This window comes from Microcebus murinus, chromosome 10, assembly GCF_040939455.1.
Source record: "Microcebus murinus isolate Inina chromosome 10, M.murinus_Inina_mat1.0, whole genome shotgun sequence".
Lineage (NCBI taxonomy): Eukaryota > Metazoa > Chordata > Mammalia > Primates > Cheirogaleidae > Microcebus > Microcebus murinus.
The window spans coordinates 57455125-57471308 of NC_134113.1; the positions used below are offsets into that span (position 1 = coordinate 57455125).

The following is a 16184-nucleotide window of genomic DNA, read 5'->3' on the forward strand; positions in this document are numbered from 1 at the left end:
CCTGGGACTTCCCCTGGATGGAAACTCCCAGAACCTAGGCGTCCTAGTTCCCCTGCCAACTCCCACCAACTATCTGGGTTCTGTTCAGCTTCAGTCAGATCTTCCTGTCTGCCAGCCTTTGGCCAAACTACATCTCTGGCACAGACGCAAGGATGTGGGCCTACCCTTTGGGACTGTCTCTGATGTCTGGCTGTCCCTTCTGGTGGGCTCCTTTGAAGAAAAGATGTGGGGCTGGAGGAAGGGGGAGGTTAGGAAGCTATCCTTTCTCAAGCACCTACTATGTGCCAGGTGTTGTGCTAGGCGTGTATATTATCTCATTTAATCCTCAAGGCAGAGAAGTCCAGAGAGCTAGCAATTAATTATCACTCTCATTTCACAAAGTGTTTTGCTTAATATCACACAGCTAGGAAGTGGCAGAGCTAAGATGGGAGCCAAGGTGTTGGTGGTCCTGAGTTCTTTTTTTGAGACAGGATCTCACTCTGTTGCCCAAGCCTCTAACTCCTGGGCTCAAGTGATCATCCTGCCTCAGCCTCCCAAGTAGCTGAGACTACAGATATGTGCTACCATACCTGTTTAATTTTTCTATTTTTTTATATGGACAGGGTCTCACTCTTGCTCAGGCTGGTCTTGAACTCCTGGCCTCAAGCAATCCTCCCACCTCAGTCTCTCAAAGTGCTAGATTTACAGGAATGAGACACGGCGTTGGCCTCCTGAGTTGTCTTTGCTATAGCAGGCTTTGTCTCCTCCTCCTGTAGCTGCCCACCTCCCCATGTGTGAGAGACTTGGGAAATTCAATTCAATCCAATTCAGCAAACATTTGTTGAGCATCTGTTATGTGCCAGGCATTGATAGGTGACATACAAGGAAGGTCTGGTGGGAAAAGGTGGGTATATGGATTAGGAAGTGTCTAACTTCAGTATAATGATCTGAATGAGATGGCATGAAGCAGATAAAGAAGCAGCACTTTTATTTACTCTTTCAGTACAGAGGATATTATGAACAGTGTACAGAATAAATTGGAATAAAGTAAATACCTATTTAATTGCCACCAAGGTAAAAAAAAAATGGAGTGTCTTTTATTGTATTTATTTATTTATTTATTTATTTTATTTTATTTTTTGAGACAGAGTCTCAATTCTGTTGCCCAGGCTAGAGTGCCATGGCGTCAGCCTAGTTCACAACCACTTCAAACTCCTGGGCTCAAGCAATCCTCCTACCTTAGCCTCCCGAGTAGCTGGGACTACAGGCATGCGCCACCATGCCCGGCTAATTTTTTCTATATATTTTTAGTTGGCCAATTAATTTCTTTCTATTTTTAGTAGAGATGGGTCTTGCTCTTACTCAGGCTGGTTTCAAACTCCTGACCTCCAGTGATCCTCCTGCCTCAGCCTCCCAGAGTGCTAGGATTACAGGCGTGAGCCACCACGCCTGACCTAGAGTGTTTTCCTACACTGCAGAAGTTCCCTGTGTATCCTTTCCACTGTCTCCTTGCTCCCCTAAGAAGTAACCACCATCCTGACTTTTGTAACAATTGTAAACACAGAAATTGTTTTTCTTTAAAGTTTTAGTGCCTGTGTATGCATACCTAAACAATACTGCTCAATTTGCTTGTTTTTGAGATTTATATAAATGGAATGATACTCTATTATTCTTTTGTGTCTTATTTTGCTCAACTTCTTGTTTCTGAGACATATCCAAGTTGTTGCACACAGCTGTCCTCTTGTTGTTGCATAGTATTCATTGCATGAACACACCACTGTTGTTTTTTTTATTCTACCGTTGGTGGATGTTTGAGTTGTTTTCAGTTTGGGCTATCATAAATGATGTGCCTATGAACATTCTTGTACATGTTTCCCAGTACATACATGAGAGAGTTTTTCTAAGATGTAGAACCAACAGTCAAACTGTATACACAGGTTCAATTTTATCAGATAGCACCAAACTGATTTCCAAAATGGTAGTACCAATTACACAGGCAGCAGGACTTTCTAACCAGGTGCAGAAATTATAACCAGGGTGTAGAACCAAAAAGACCCATACATTTTCTTGCCTAAAACTCTCAGAGGTTTTCCCTTTTTACTTGGAATGAGATCCAAGTCCCTGCTACGGCTCACAAGGCCCTGTATGACGGGACTCATGCCTTAATCTCTGACTTGTGCCATTGTGGCTCTCCTCTTTGCTTGTGGCACTTGCTGTCCCCACTCTCTGGAATGTTCTTCCACTAGATATTTCCATGGCTTGCTCCCTCACTTCTTTCTTATTTATTTATTTAGTAGAAACAGAGTCTCATTATGTTGTCCAGGCTGGTCTTGAACTCATGGGCTCAAGAGATCTTCCTGCCTCCCAAAGTGCTGGGATTACAGAAGTGAGCCACCATGCCCAGCCCTACTCCCTCACTTCTTTCAGATCTTTTCCTCAGTGACGCCATGCTTGACCACCAAATTTTAGGTTGCAACCTCTAGCATTCCTTATCCTTGTCCTTTTCTCAGCTTTATTTTTCTCCACAGCCCAGCCACTTGGGTTCCATTCAGCTTCAGCCAGCTCTCACTCCTCTGCCAGGGCTTGACAGACTATATCTCCCTCAAAGTCCTTAAGGGCAGTCATGCCTGACTGTTTGGGGGCTATCTAGCTGCCCCTTCTGACTGATCCACCTTTCTGAGTCACTTTTTATCACATCACCTTGGAATAGTGAGAATAGCTACTCTCATGCTCTGAAATATTAATAATTTGTTTATCTACCTGTTTGCTTTTTGCCCGACCCCACCTCTCATTTTTATGGGAACTCTGTAAGAGAGGAAACTTAGCTATCTTATTTACTACCAAGGTCAGTACCAGATGCCTAATAGGCCCCAGGCTGGTTGTCAAGTCTCCCAGAGACTGCTGGCCCCCTGCACTCACACCTAAGACTTGCTCTCTCTGCAAACTCTCTGAACCCAGGTAACCTACCTCCTCTGCTAGTTCCCAACATCCCTGGCTCAGTCTCTCACAGCCCTTCTGCAGTTGCTCCTGCCTCCATCACTGCTTCTCTATGTCCCCGGTGGGAACTCTTGAGGGGCCTGAAGCATCAGCTCTGGGCATCAGGATTGGAGAGAGTCAGGCCTTAGGGGACTAGAGCTCAAGAAATAATTTTTCATTGAATAAAGAAGAGGACTTCAGAGATGATAGGACCTCCCCATGTGGAGAAGAGAGCAAGGGTACTCCAGGCAGGAGGAACAGCGTGAACAAAGGGCTGGAGGCATGAAAGTGCACGTCATATCTGAAGAACGTGTTCTGGTCTGGTGCTGTTGGAGGGTTTTCAGGGGAGGGAGGTGGCAGGAGAGCATGGCCTGGCAGGCCTGGAAGGGGAGGGCTGGATGGGGAGGTCTGAGCTCCCTGCAGGATCAGCAAGGCTCAGTGTGTCTTAGGTTTAATCCTGCCCCTCACAGTAGCCCCTCCTGCTTCATCCCTGCCCTCCCCTTCACCCAGCCCCCAGCCTGGGCGCTCCTGCAGCTGAATGGACTTCTCTCTGGGCCTACGCTTGGGGCCTCGCAACAAGAAGAATGCCCACCAAGAGCCCCCTACTCCCTCCAGGCATGGTCCACCAGCTGCCTCTCCTTGTCTACCCTGTCCCCCCTCTGCCTGTACCTTCCCTTGCCCTGGCTGTCCCCCTTCCACCTACTCCTGCACTGCCTGTCCCTATTACACAGCTCCCTGTCCCTCCTGTCCCAGCCTCCCTGGCCCACCCTGCACCTGCTCTTGCCCTCCCTGCCCTGCTTGTCCACCCTTGACTTGTCCCCATACTTCCTGTGTCTCATGCTCTGGCCCACCCCTAGCCTGCTGCCACCCCTCACCTTGCCCCATTTACCCTTGCTCCAGGGGCCGAGCTGCTTGCTTGAGCTCCCACGTGGTCTGCAGTGACAGCTGCGGCTGTAGCAGAGGGGCTGCCTGGGGGCCTCCAGGCACCACTGGCTGTTGCAGCTGCTTCAGGGGACAACGCACTTCTTCTCGGGGGCGCTGTCTGATAGTCTAGGTGGACTAATGCCCACCAAGGGACTGTTGGTCTCCTAGAGCACGTCCGTAGCTGCTTCCTCAGGCAGGGAGGCAGGAGCTGGGGTGGGGTGGGGAGAGGGATCGGCTGGACCCCTCACCAAGGCAGGCAGAGGCAGCAGGCTGCTCAGAACCCTCCTCCCGCCCAGTCCTGGGGGAGTATCTGCTTTGAAGTTAGTTTCTGGGTGTGCTCCTGCTGGTTCCAAAACCTCTTCTTCTGCAACTTCTGGAATGGAAAGTGTTCTCAGAGCCTCCCCCACAGCTGCTGAAGGTGAGCAAGTTGGCCATTTCTTCCCTCTACTGAGCCCCACTGGAGTCTCCTCTGCAGTTCCCATGGAGGTGGACTCTACCTCTAGAGTAGGTAGAGGATCCTTTGTCCGGAGACCGCTTCTCCTCCCTTGGACTTCCACCCACATCCCTGATTGTCCCAAGAGTCTCTGAACCCCTCACCTCTCACCTTGAGTCAGGCAGAGGTTAGTGGCCTTTGGACCAGAAGAGGAGGCTGAGTAGAGGGTATCTGGTTCCTCCCTCCCCATGGATATCTTTGACATCTTTGTGGTCATTTGTTTCTAGCCAGGAACCCTCTGCTTGGATGTCTTGTCTTTCAAATCTCTGAGAGCTCACTCAGCCTCATGACCTCAATCTTGCAGCAATAGTCCCATCTGTGACATCCATACTTATCTGGCATGGGGATGAAGGAAGCTGGGAACCCTTGACTTAGGCTTCTAATAATCCTACCCACATATAGCTAGCTAAGTCTCCTGTCCCTGGGGGTGGGGCTGGAAGCCCCTCCAAGAGAAGCTAGAAGTGAGAGACTCAGCTATCTGTCCAGAACTAGCTCGTAGGCTGAGTCCCTAAGCTCCCCTCCATGTTTCTCAAGTTCTCTGGCTCCTGCACTAACCTGTTTTTTCGACTTCTTTTTCTTAGTCTCCTTCTCTAGAACTCTTTGTTATTTTCTTTCTCTGTTTATTTTTTTCCATCTATCTTTATACTTTACTCTCTCTGTTTCTGTTTCCTTCTATCACTGGGACACATTGCCTTCAGATCGTTACATCTGTTTTCTCCTCCCTTTACCTCTATTCCTTTCGCTATTTCCCTCATTTAAAATCCATTTAACATATACGTCTTTTTCTTTCCCCTTCCCCATCTCAATCTCTGCCTTCATATCTATTTCCTTCCTTGGTCTTTCCATTCACCTCATATCTCTCTGCTTTTCTGTCCTATTCTGCTTTGTTGTGCATTTCATTCGTGATCTCTTCCATTTCTGTTTCCCTTTCTTTGTCTCTCTTCCTGTCTTCTATGTCTAGCTGTTTTTTCACTTCCTAGCTCTCTTTTTCGATCTCCTCATATCTCTCATGCTTCCCCCCCAGCCTCCTATCTCCCCATCTCCCTGGGCCCTGCACAACAAGCCTGTGTTATGTCTTTCTCATTGCTTCCCAAGGGCCAGGACTCTGTCCATACTACAGAGGGTCCATACTCTGCAGTGAGGAAGGGGTGGACATGGTTATGAGAATAGGCCTCCATTTCCCCATTCACTATTGAGGCCATCCACCCCTGCTCAGCTTTAATCCCAAACGTGTTTTTTTTGTTTTTGAGACAGAGTCTCGCTTTGTTGCCCAGGCTAGAGTGAGTGCCGTGGTGTCAGCCTAGCTCACAGCAACCTCAAACTCCTGGGCTCAAGCAATCCTACTGCCTAAACCTCCCAAGTAGCTGGGACTACAGGCATGCACCACCATGCCTGGCTAATTTTTTTCTATATATATTAGTTGACCAATTAATTTCTTTCTATTTATAGTAGAGACGGGGTATCGCTCTTGCTCAGGCTGGTTTCAAACTCCTGACCTCGAGCAATCTGCCTGCCTCGGCCTCCCAGAGTGCTTGGATTACAGGTGTGAGCCACTGCATCCTGCCCTAAACCTGTTTTTGAAATGATGGTTCTTTCAACTTATTTTGAAAGTTGGCAATTAAGAAGAAAAAGAATTAAGCATTTATGCTACCTGTCCTATATAAACTATATTTCAGAATAGCTCTAACTGGTAAAGACAACTTGTTTTTTGTTGTTGTTGTTGTTTGAGACAGAGTCTTACTCTGTTGCCCAGGCTAGAATGCCGTGGCGTCAGCCTAGCTCACAGCAACCTCAAACTCCTGGGCTCAGGCAATCTTCCTGCCTCAGCCTCCTGAGTAGCTGGGACTAAAGGCATATGGCACCATCCCCGGCTAATTTTTTCTATATATTTAGTTGTCCAGCTAATTTCTTTCTATTTTTAGCAGAGACAGGGTCTCGCTCTGGCTCAGGGTAGTCTCGAACTTCTGAGCTCAAGCGATCCTCCCACCTCAGCCTCCTAGAGTAGTACTAGGATTACAGATGTGAGCCACCACACCCAGCCAACTTCTTATTTACAGAAGAATTCTAGCTAAAGAAGACTTCAGAGATGATAGGACCTTCCCAAGTGGAGAAGAGAGCAAGGGTACTCCAGGCAGGAGGAACAGCGTGAACAAAGAGCTGGAGGCATGAAAGTGCACGTCGTATCTGAAGAACGTGTTCTGGTCTGGTGCTGTTGGAGGGTTTTCAGGGGAGGGAGGTGGCAGGAGAGCATGGCCTGGCAGGCCTGGAAGGGGAGGGCTGGATGGGGAGGTCTGAGCTCCCTGCAGGATCAGCAAGGCTCAGTGTGTCTTAGGTTTAATCCTGCCCCTCACAGTAGCCCCTCCTGCTTCATCCCTGCCCTCCCCTTCACCCAGCCCCCAGCCTGGGCGCTCCTGCAGCTGAATGGACTTCTCTCTGGGCCTACGCTTGGGGCCTCGCAACAAGAAGGATGCCCACCAAGAGCCCCCTACTCCCTCCAGGCATGGTCCACCAGCTACTTCTCCTTGTCAGGAATATGGAATTAGGAAAATCACCATTTTGCAATCCCTAATGAAATAACTGATCAAAGCAAGAATCACCTAATGGATGAAACCAAGAATGATGGTTGATGCAGAACTTTACAATGGAGGAATCGAGCCATTATAGTCTAATCCCACTGATGAATCCAAACATCACAGCCAGATACCATGTACCTCCTGATGTGATGCAATGTTAAGTATCATCTACCAAAGTTTTTTTTTTTTGAAACAGAGTCTCACTCTGTTGCCCAAGCTAGAGTATCATGGCATCAGCCTAGCTCACAGCAACCTCAAACTCCTGGGCTCAAGCAATCCTTCTGCCTCAGACTCCCAAGTAGCAGGGACTACAGGCATGCACCACCATGCCCGGCTAATTTTTTCTATATATATATTTTTTAGTTGGCCAATTAATTTCTTTGTATTTTTAGTAGAGATGGCATCTCACTCTTGCTCAGGCTGGTTTCAAACTCCTGACCTTGAGCAATCCTCCCGCATTGGCCTCCCAGAGTGCTAGGATTATAGGTATGAGCCACTACTCGGCCTACCAAGGATTTTTGCCAAGCAAAGTAATAAACAAAAAAAATTGAACATGAATCTAATCAAACCTCTAGTGCTAACTTCCATTAACAGGAAATACAGGGGATGGAGGAACAAATTAAATGACACAACAAGGAATTAAGTAAACACATACAGAATGTGGGACATTCTAAAGGAAATCTGGCCCAATTTCTTCCACTAGTCAATGGGCGGGGGTGTGACGTGACAGGGGATTTAAAAAGACAACTACTGGCCAGGCACAGTGGCTCACTCCTGTAATCCTAGCACTCTGGGAGACCAAGGTGGGTGGATTGCTCGAGGTCAGGAGTTCGAAATCAGCCTGAGCAAGAGCGAGACTCTGTCTCTACTATAAATAGAAAGAAATTACTTGGCCAACTAATATATATAGAAAAAGTTAGCCAGGCATGGTGGTGCATGCCTATAGTCCCAGCTACTTGGGAGGCTGAGGCAGTAGGATTACTTGAGCCCAGGAGTTTGAGGTTACTGTGAGCTAGGCTGACACCATAGCAATCACTCTAGCCTGGGCAACAAAGTGAAACTCTGTCTCAAAAAAATAAAATAAAATAAAAAGACAACTACTATATGGAACATGTGGACCTTGTTTGGTTCCTGATTTGGACAACCTAACTGTAAAAACAGGAACATTTAATTATGGACTGGGTCTCTATGATACTAAGGAATCAGTGCTAATTTTGTTAGATACAAAATGGTTCTGGAGTTATGTAAGAGAAGGTCCTTATTTCCTAGACATGCATGCTGAAGTATGGAGTAAAGTGACCCATTTAATTTAAAATACTTCAGCAGAGGAAAAAAGGACAGAAAGAAAGGAAAAGGAACAAAAGTGGCAAAATCAATAACTGTTAAGTATATGAGGGTTCATCGAACTATGCTTTCTACCTTTGTGTATATTTGAACATTTTTATAATACAAGTTTTAAATGATGTTCCTCTGATAAGCATGGTTGCTTGTAATTCCCAGAGCATCCTCACCACCAGTGCTGAAAGCCAGTACTTCCCTCTGGTTCCCCTCTACTCCCAGCCCAAATCCCAGCCTTCCCTGGCCTGTACCAGGCCACCCTATCCTCTCAGTCCTCTGCTGGCACATTCCCCATGTTTATGACTTTCCCAACTGTGCTTCACAGCTATAAGGGACCAGGGGAACCTTACATATTTTGAATAGGTCCTATAATAAACAAAGATAATAAAAAAAAGGTAATCTTGCTTTTGGTCTCTCTCTATCAGGTGCTTCTGAGCAAAATACAGTGCAATAATGGCAGAAAACTGGTCTCCATCCTGTGAAACAGAAGACAAGGAATATAAATAAGATCATACTGTTCTATCCACTGCCTTCATCCAGGACAACCTCCACTCCCAAGAAAAGACCACCAAGAATTTAGAGACTCACTGTAATGCATTCAAGGGACCGAAGCCCAGGACTTAGATGGAGGGCAGTTGGATCCTCCATACTTTCACTTACTGAGTGACCTTGGGGAAATTATAATTTTTAATCTTAGTGTTTCTAGATGAAGGCATGGAAACCATTACCCCTTTCTACTTTCCAGTAGTTTGCCAGGGAGGGATGAAGGCACTCTGGAACTTGTAGGATATAAATCAGCAGTTTACTTTTTCATAAGGAAGTATTTCTCCAGATGTAATCCCAAACTCTCCTACCCCCTCTCTACTCTCCAAGCTTTAGCATACAGAAAACCAACATTTACTAGTCATCTGTACAGGTAAGTAAACTCATTTAATCTCTTCAGAAAGGATGTGAGCATGGAATTGGAAAGATCTGAGTCCCAATGTGACTCCACCTCTTACCGTGTGACTCTGGACATGTTATCTAACCTTTCCAACTTTGGGGGATAATAATAGTACCTACCTTATGGGTTGTTGTGACAGCTTAAGGAGATAATTCATCTATAGCAGTTGGTCCAAACCTTCTTTAAAAAGAGCTTACGGGCTGGGCATGGTGGCTCACGCTTGTAATCCTAGCACTCTGGGAGGCCGAGGCGGGCCGGATTGCTCAAGGTCAGGAGTTCAAAACCAGCCTGAGCGAGACCCTGTCTCTACTATAAAAAAATAGAAAGAAATGAATCGGCCAACTAATATATATATATAAAAAATTACCTGGGCATGGTGGCGCGTGCCTGTAGTCCCAGCTACTCGGGAGGCTGAGGCAGAAGGATCGCTTGAGCCCAGGAGTTTGAGGTTGCTGTGAGCTAGGCTGACGCCACGGCACTCACTATAGCCTGGGCAACAAGCGAGACTCTGTCTCAAAAAAAAAAAAAAAAAAGAGCTTACGTAAATGATAACTGTTTGATAAGTGTTAACAGTTAATATGGGCCAGTACTTTTTACAGTAATTTACATGGATTCATTTATTCATTAATTTATTTATAGAATATTTATGGAATGTTTATTACATACTAATGACTGTTTTAAGTTTTAGGAATACAGGTGAACAAAACAGATAAAAATCTGTAGGGAGAAGAGATAGTAAATAAACAAGTAAAATATATAGTATGCCAAATGGTGTTAAGTGCCGTGGAGAAAAAGCAGCAAGAGAACAGAGTTGGAAGGAAAGCAGGTAGGTTACTGTGGTGGAGGTGGAGGTGGAGGTGTTGTTGTTGCTATTTTAAACAGGATGGCCAAGGAAGGCCTCTCTGATCTGGTGACATTTGGACATATAACTGGAGGAGGTAAGGGAGAAAACCATGTGGAATCTTGGAGAGAATTCCTCACAGGGAGCAGTGTGCAAAGGCCTTGGTGGTAGCCAGTATAAATGGAGTAGAGGAGAATGGTAGGGGATGAGGTCAGAGGAGTGGCAGAGGGTCAGAGGAGAGAGGGTATTGTAGCCCATTATAAAGATTTTGGGGCCGGGCGCTGTGGCTCACGCCTGTAATCCTAGCTCTTGGGAGGCCGAGGCGGGCGGATTGCTCAAGGTCAGGAGTTCAAAACCAGCCTGAGCAAGAGCGAGACCCCGTCTCTACTATAAATAGAAAGAAATCAATTGGCCAACTGATATATATATAAAAAATTAGCCGGGCATGGTGGCACATGCCTGTAGTCCCAGCTACCAGGGAGGCTGAGGCAAAAGGATCGCTCGAGCCCAGGAGTTTGAGGTTGCTGTGAGCTAGGCTGACGCCACGGCACTCACTCTAGCCTGGGCAACAAAAGCGAGACTCTGTCTCAAAAAAAAAAAAAAAAAGATTTTGGCTTTTACCTTTAGTGAGATGGGAAGCCATTGTAGGCTCCTGAGGAGGTAATACTGAGGCTGGGGAGAGGTTAAATATACTCTTCCAAGCTAAAGCAGCTAGTAAGTGGCAGAAAGTGGGAATTCAACTCCAGGACTGAAGTTCTTAACCCTATGCTGCCACTGAACTTTAGCCTTCTTTATTTCAGCACTGCTGTCCTGTGACTTCAAAGGAACTGGGACACTGAGAAGTTACGTGGCTTGCCCAAGACCACACAGCTGGTAAGTGACAGGGGTAGGATTGGAGCCTTAGTCTGTCCGTAGCCAGAGAACAAGTTCTTTACACCACACCGCCTCCCTCAGGTGTCTGGACCTACTGACTTCTTGCTTGGAGGTCACTGCAATGGGAGAGGAGGCAAACCAAGGAGCCCGTCTCTGCTGTGTTCCCTAGGAAGCTTCAGCCCCTACCCCTGCAGGGCTGCGGACATCTTTCCCGGGAGAAAGATGAACCTTTATTTCGGGGTGGCCCCGGAGGTATCCACGAATCGGAGGACCGAGAGGGCAGCAGGCGAAGCCAGACCCGGAGCAGCAACTGCCACTGTTTCCAGTCGCCCCCTTCCCTTCCCTAGGCATCCGGAGTTCTGCGCCCGAATCCGGGCGCAGGAAGGCGGGGCATGGGCGGAGTTTTAGTGCCGCGCCCCCGTCACGTGACGGGGCCATCATGGCGGCGGCCAGAGGTCTGCCTGGTTCCCGGAAGCAGGCTGCGAGGGGCGGGCGTGCTGCTGGAACCCGAGCGGGAGCCGGAGCCAGAGCAGGGAGGGCGGCCCGGCGGCCTGGAGCCGGACGCGTCCGGAGCGACCCCGCAGACCGGGCCAGCGGGTGAGACGGGGTCTGGGCTAAGCGTGAGTGGGCGTGGCGGCTCTGGGCGGGGGCTAGGGAACGCGGGGGGGGGGTGCCAGTGACCTGCAGGAAGGGGAATCTGAGATGCACGCGCATGACCCTAAAGCAACTCGAGAGGCTTGCGTTGGCGGGAGGGATACCCGGAGCAGAGGACGACACACTGAGAGCAAAAATGGGCTACCCAGCGAGGATGGGAGGTAATAGCAGGAAGTGGACAGAAGCTACTGTGGAGAAGGGCTGCAGCCCCTTTAGAACTTTAAGGACCAGGATTTTTGAAGGGGCTCCCTCTTTGCTATACCAGGCAAGGGTGGGGCGAAAGCTCAGTCCTCTCCCCTTGCCTCTTACTCCTCCCTGCCCCACAGTGTTCTAGGAGACATTTCTGGTGGGGCCACTCCTCCCATCCACCCAACTGGTCCCTCCGGTCTGAGATCTGAGATCTGGGGGAGTGGAGTCGACAGGGGGTTGGGTGGAGCTGCCATTTGCTTAGATACCCAGCTCCTGGACTGTGCTACTGGGGCAATGGATGTGACTCTGACATTCCCTCTCTTCCCAGGTCGTCTGGGGGCCTACCATGCTGGTGACTGCCTACCTCGCTTTTGTAGGGCTCCTGGCCTCTTGTCTGGGGCTGGAGCTGTCAAGATGCCGGGCTAAGCCCCCTGGAAGGGCTTGCAGCAATCCTTCCTTCCTTCGGTTTCAGCTGGACTTCTATCAGGTCTACTTCCTGGCCCTGGCAGCTGACTGGCTCCAGGCTCCCTATCTCTATAAACTCTATCAGCATTACTACTTCCTAGAGGGTCAAATTGCCATCCTTTATGTCTGTGGCCTTGCCTCCACTGTCCTCTTTGGCCTTGTGGCCTCCTCCCTTGTAGATTGGCTGGGTCGCAAGAAGTCTTGTGTCCTGTTCTCCCTCACTTACTCTCTGTGCTGTTTAACCAAACTCTCTCAGGACTACTTTGTGTTGCTGGTGGGCAGAACACTTGGTGGGTTGTCCACAGCCCTGCTCTTCTCAGCCTTCGAGGCCTGGTACATCCATGAGCATGTGGAACGGCATGACTTCCCTGCAGAGTGGATCCCAGCTACTTTTGCCCGAGCTGCCTTCTGGAACCATGTGCTGGCTATAGTGGCAGGTGTGGCAGCTGAGGCTGTGGCTAGCTGGATGGGGCTGGGGCCTGTAGCGCCCTTTGTGGCCGCCATTCCTCTCCTGGCTCTGGCTGGGGCCCTGGCCCTTCACAACTGGGGGGAGAACTATGACCGGCAGCGTGCCTTCTCAAGGACCTGTGCTGGGGGCCTGCGCTGCCTCCTGTCGGACCGCCGTGTGCTGCTGTTAGGCACCATACAAGCCCTTTTTGAGAGTGTCATCTTCATCTTTGTCTTCCTTTGGACACCTGTGCTGGACCCACATGGGGCCCCACTGGGCATTGTCTTCTCCAGCTTCATGGCAGCCAGCCTGCTCGGCTCTTCCCTGTATCGCATTGCCACCTCCAAGAGGTACCACCTTCAGCCCATGCACCTACTCTCCCTTGCTGTACTCATCGTCGTCTTCTCTCTCTTCATGTTGACTTTCTCCACCAGCCCAGGCCAGGAGAGTCCAGTGGAGTCCTTCATAGCCTTTCTACTTATTGAGTTGGCCTGTGGGCTATACTTTCCCAGCATGAGCTTCCTACGGAGAAAGGTGATCCCTGAGACAGAGCAGGCTGGTGTACTCAACTGGTTCCGGGTGCCCCTGCACTTACTGGCCTGCCTAGGACTCCTTGTCCTCCATGACAGTGATCGAAAAACAGGCACTCGGAATATGTTCAGCATCTGTTCTGCCGTCATGGTGATGGCTCTGCTGGCGGTGGTGGGGCTCTTCACTGTGGTAAGGCACGATGCTGAGCTGCGGGTGCCCTCACCCACTGGTGAGCCCTATGCTCCTGAACTCTAACCCTGTTCCAGGACAAGGCACCTGGGATGAACTTAAATCCCACCTCTCCAGGGTTGTATAGATTTCTCTGTGACTGATTTTGTGACTCTTTCCTGCAGCTTTTCCTGCCAGTGCTTTGTGTTGGGGAGGACATGGAGGTAAAGGACTGGGAAGAAGGTGCCAAAAGTTGCCTCTGTGTTACTCCCTTTCCCCTTCCCATTTAAAAATAAACACTTTCAACTGATCATTGATTTGATTTACTCATCCTCACCTGTAGCTACCTCAGTAGTTTCTGGTGAGTGGGCAGCTGGAGGTTTTGAGATGGGATTTTGAGCTAGGATTACCAGTAAAATGTTTGTATTTCTAACTTTTCTTGGACTGTCTGCAGCTCAAACTGGGAGTTGTGGGAAGGACCTGAGACTCCTAGGTCCTCCACATCTCTCTGCTGTGGGACAGGCACCCTCTCCAGTTGTCAAGCAAAACCCTTGCTCCACATCCAGGGCAAGACAATCTCTGGAGCATGTAGGGTAAATGCCCAATATGCCAGGCCACTGAGCAAAGATTTCAGAGCCTTGGGCTCCTGCTTTGACCATCTCTTGGGCAAACCCAGGGCCCTTCCTACAGGAATAAGCTTATAGCTCAACACATGCGTGCTGCCTATCCTCTGCCTCTGTGGCTATGAATGCACCATTTGTCTAGCATCATCTGAGTCCACCAGGTCCTGTATCCCTGCATGAAACCTAAATGAAGGGCTGCCAAGGGAAGAGAATAGTCAATGGCTAAGGGATTGGGACATCTTGTCTGTACCTGATTTTTCCCTACCCAGCCTGAGTGAGGGTGAGGGAGCCATCAGGGCAGGAAACAGTACTAGTGAGCCAGTTCTGTGGGCCCCTCCCTGCCTCACCTCTGATTGTATCTGCCTTTTCTCCTCCCAACAAAACCTGGGCTTCGGCCGGGCGCTGTGGCTCACGCCTGTAATCCTAGCTCTTGGGAGGCCGAGGCGGGCGGATTGCTCAAGGTCAGGAGTTCAAAACCAGCCTGAGCAAGAGCGAGACCCCGTCTCTACTATAAATAGAAAGAAATTAATTGGCCAACTGATATATATATAAAAAAAAATTAGCCGGGCATGGTGGCGCATGCCTGTAGTCCCAGCTACCCGGGAGGCTGAGGCAGAAGGATCACTTGAGCCCAGGAGTTTGAGGTTGCTGTGAGCTAGGCTGACGCCACGGCACTTACTCTAGCCTGGACAACAAAGCGAGACTCTGTCTCAAAAAAAAAAAAAAAAAAAAAACCTGGGCTTCTCAGGGAAAGCAGAGCCAGCTTTAAGAAAGGTGGGGATTGGCCAGGCGTGGTGGCTCATGCCTGTAATCCTAGCACTCAGGGAGGCTGAGGCAGGAGGATTGCTTGAGCTCAGGAGTTCCAGACCAGCCTGAGCAAGAATAAGACCCCATCTTTACAAAAAAAAAAAAAAAAAAGGAAAAAAACAAAAACCCAGTGGCTTATTGCAGGGTGGGCCTGTAGTCCCAGCTACCCAAAAGGCTGAGGCAGAGGGATGGCTTGAGCCCAGGATTCAGAGGTTGCAGTGAGCTACAATGATGCCACTGCACAATACCCAGGACAGCAGAATGAGATTCTATCTCAACAAAAACAAGGCAACTGAATACCCCTCCTCCCAACCTCCCACCCTTCAATAAAAATTTAGAAAAAAAAGGGGCAAGGATGAGGTGGGTGGATTGCTCAAGGTCGAGAGTTTGAAACCAGCCTGAGCAAGAGCAAGACCCCGTCTCTACTAAAAATAGAAATTAATTGGCCAACTAAAAATATATAGAAAAATTAGCCGGGCATGGTGACGTATGCCTGTAGTTCCAGCTACTCGGGAGGCAAAGGCAGGAGGATCGCTTGAGCCCAGGAGTTTGAGGTTGCTGTGAGCTAGACTGACGCCACAGCACTCTAGCCCAGTGCCTGGGCAACAGAATGAGACTCTGACTCAAAATAAAAAGGGGGGGGGGCAGGGATAGAGGAAAGGTAAGCTCAAGGGTATGTCCTGGAATGTGCTTAAGATGGGCATGGGGGACCCACCCATTCTGGAAAGAGGTTGACAGCCTTTCCTTGGGTCCCAGACTACTTCCCAGACAGGAAGACGCAAGATGTTCAGAGACCTGCAGGTCCCAACCTGTGTGGAGAGATAGCATCAACTGTTGCTGAAGGAATGCAGGATGGAAGGGCTTCTGCACGGTAAAGCTAAGGAGAGGAATGGATGGTGGTCTCAGGTTCTTACTCAGAGAAGAAAAGACATGTTTCCCCAGCAAGGCTGCAGGGAACAGAGGTTGAGGTTAAGTACAAAAAACACATATCTTTTCCTTTTCTTCCCCCCATCATCTTGAGACTGAAGACAGAGTCTTGTAATAACTCCACTTCCTCTTTCTGCCTTGTTGAGCTGGACTTAGATATATTTTATAGTTATTTGCAGACTTTCTGTCTCCTTCTATCATACTATGATCTTGAGGGGAGGAGGAAACTGTCTTAGTCACCTTTGTCTCCCCTATATACACACACAAATTGGTGCTTCACCCATGACTGTGCTTGGTACATATCTGGAGAGGAGACAGGCTGGTTCATACCTGGCTTTTCAAGAACCGCCCATTTGGGGAAGTATATTAGACTAGAATCTAGAGCCTAGTTAATGATTTGTTGTTTTGGATGACAGTAGTTATTTACTGTTG

At 48.8% G+C, this 16184-nt stretch overlaps 2 protein-coding genes across 3 annotated transcripts; both read left to right on the forward strand.

The window, feature by feature from the left end:
• The first annotated feature begins 3493 nt into the window (after window positions 1-3493).
• Window positions 3494-4009, forward strand: LOC142873282 (uncharacterized). Its single transcript, XM_076006811.1, has one exon. It carries the CDS (start codon window positions 3494-3496, stop codon window positions 4007-4009), a length of 516 nt encoding a protein of 171 aa, XP_075862926.1.
• Window positions 4010-11341: 7332 nt separating this feature from the next.
• On the forward strand, window positions 11342-13705 carry SLC61A1 (solute carrier family 61 member 1). Of its 2 annotated transcripts, none has more exons than XM_012763509.3 (2): window positions 11342-11537; window positions 12112-13705. In XM_012763509.3, exon 2 carries the CDS (start codon window positions 12130-12132, stop codon window positions 13480-13482), a length of 1353 nt encoding a protein of 450 aa, XP_012618963.1. In that variant the 5' UTR covers window positions 11342-11537; window positions 12112-12129; the 3' UTR covers window positions 13483-13705. The 2 variants fall into 2 exon arrangements, with proteins under 2 accessions (XP_012618963.1, XP_012618971.1); XM_012763517.3 differs by lacking the exon at window positions 11342-11537 and adding an exon at window positions 11606-11755.
• Window positions 13706-16184: the final 2479 nt, after the last annotated feature.

Coding starts and splice junctions, on each gene's coding strand:
- SLC61A1 (XM_012763509.3), top strand. CDS start 12,130: ATGCTGGTGACTGCCTACCTCGCTTTTGTAGGGCTCCTGGCCTCTTGT.
- LOC142873282 (XM_076006811.1), top strand. CDS start 3,494: ATGGACTTCTCTCTGGGCCTACGCTTGGGGCCTCGCAACAAGAAGAAT.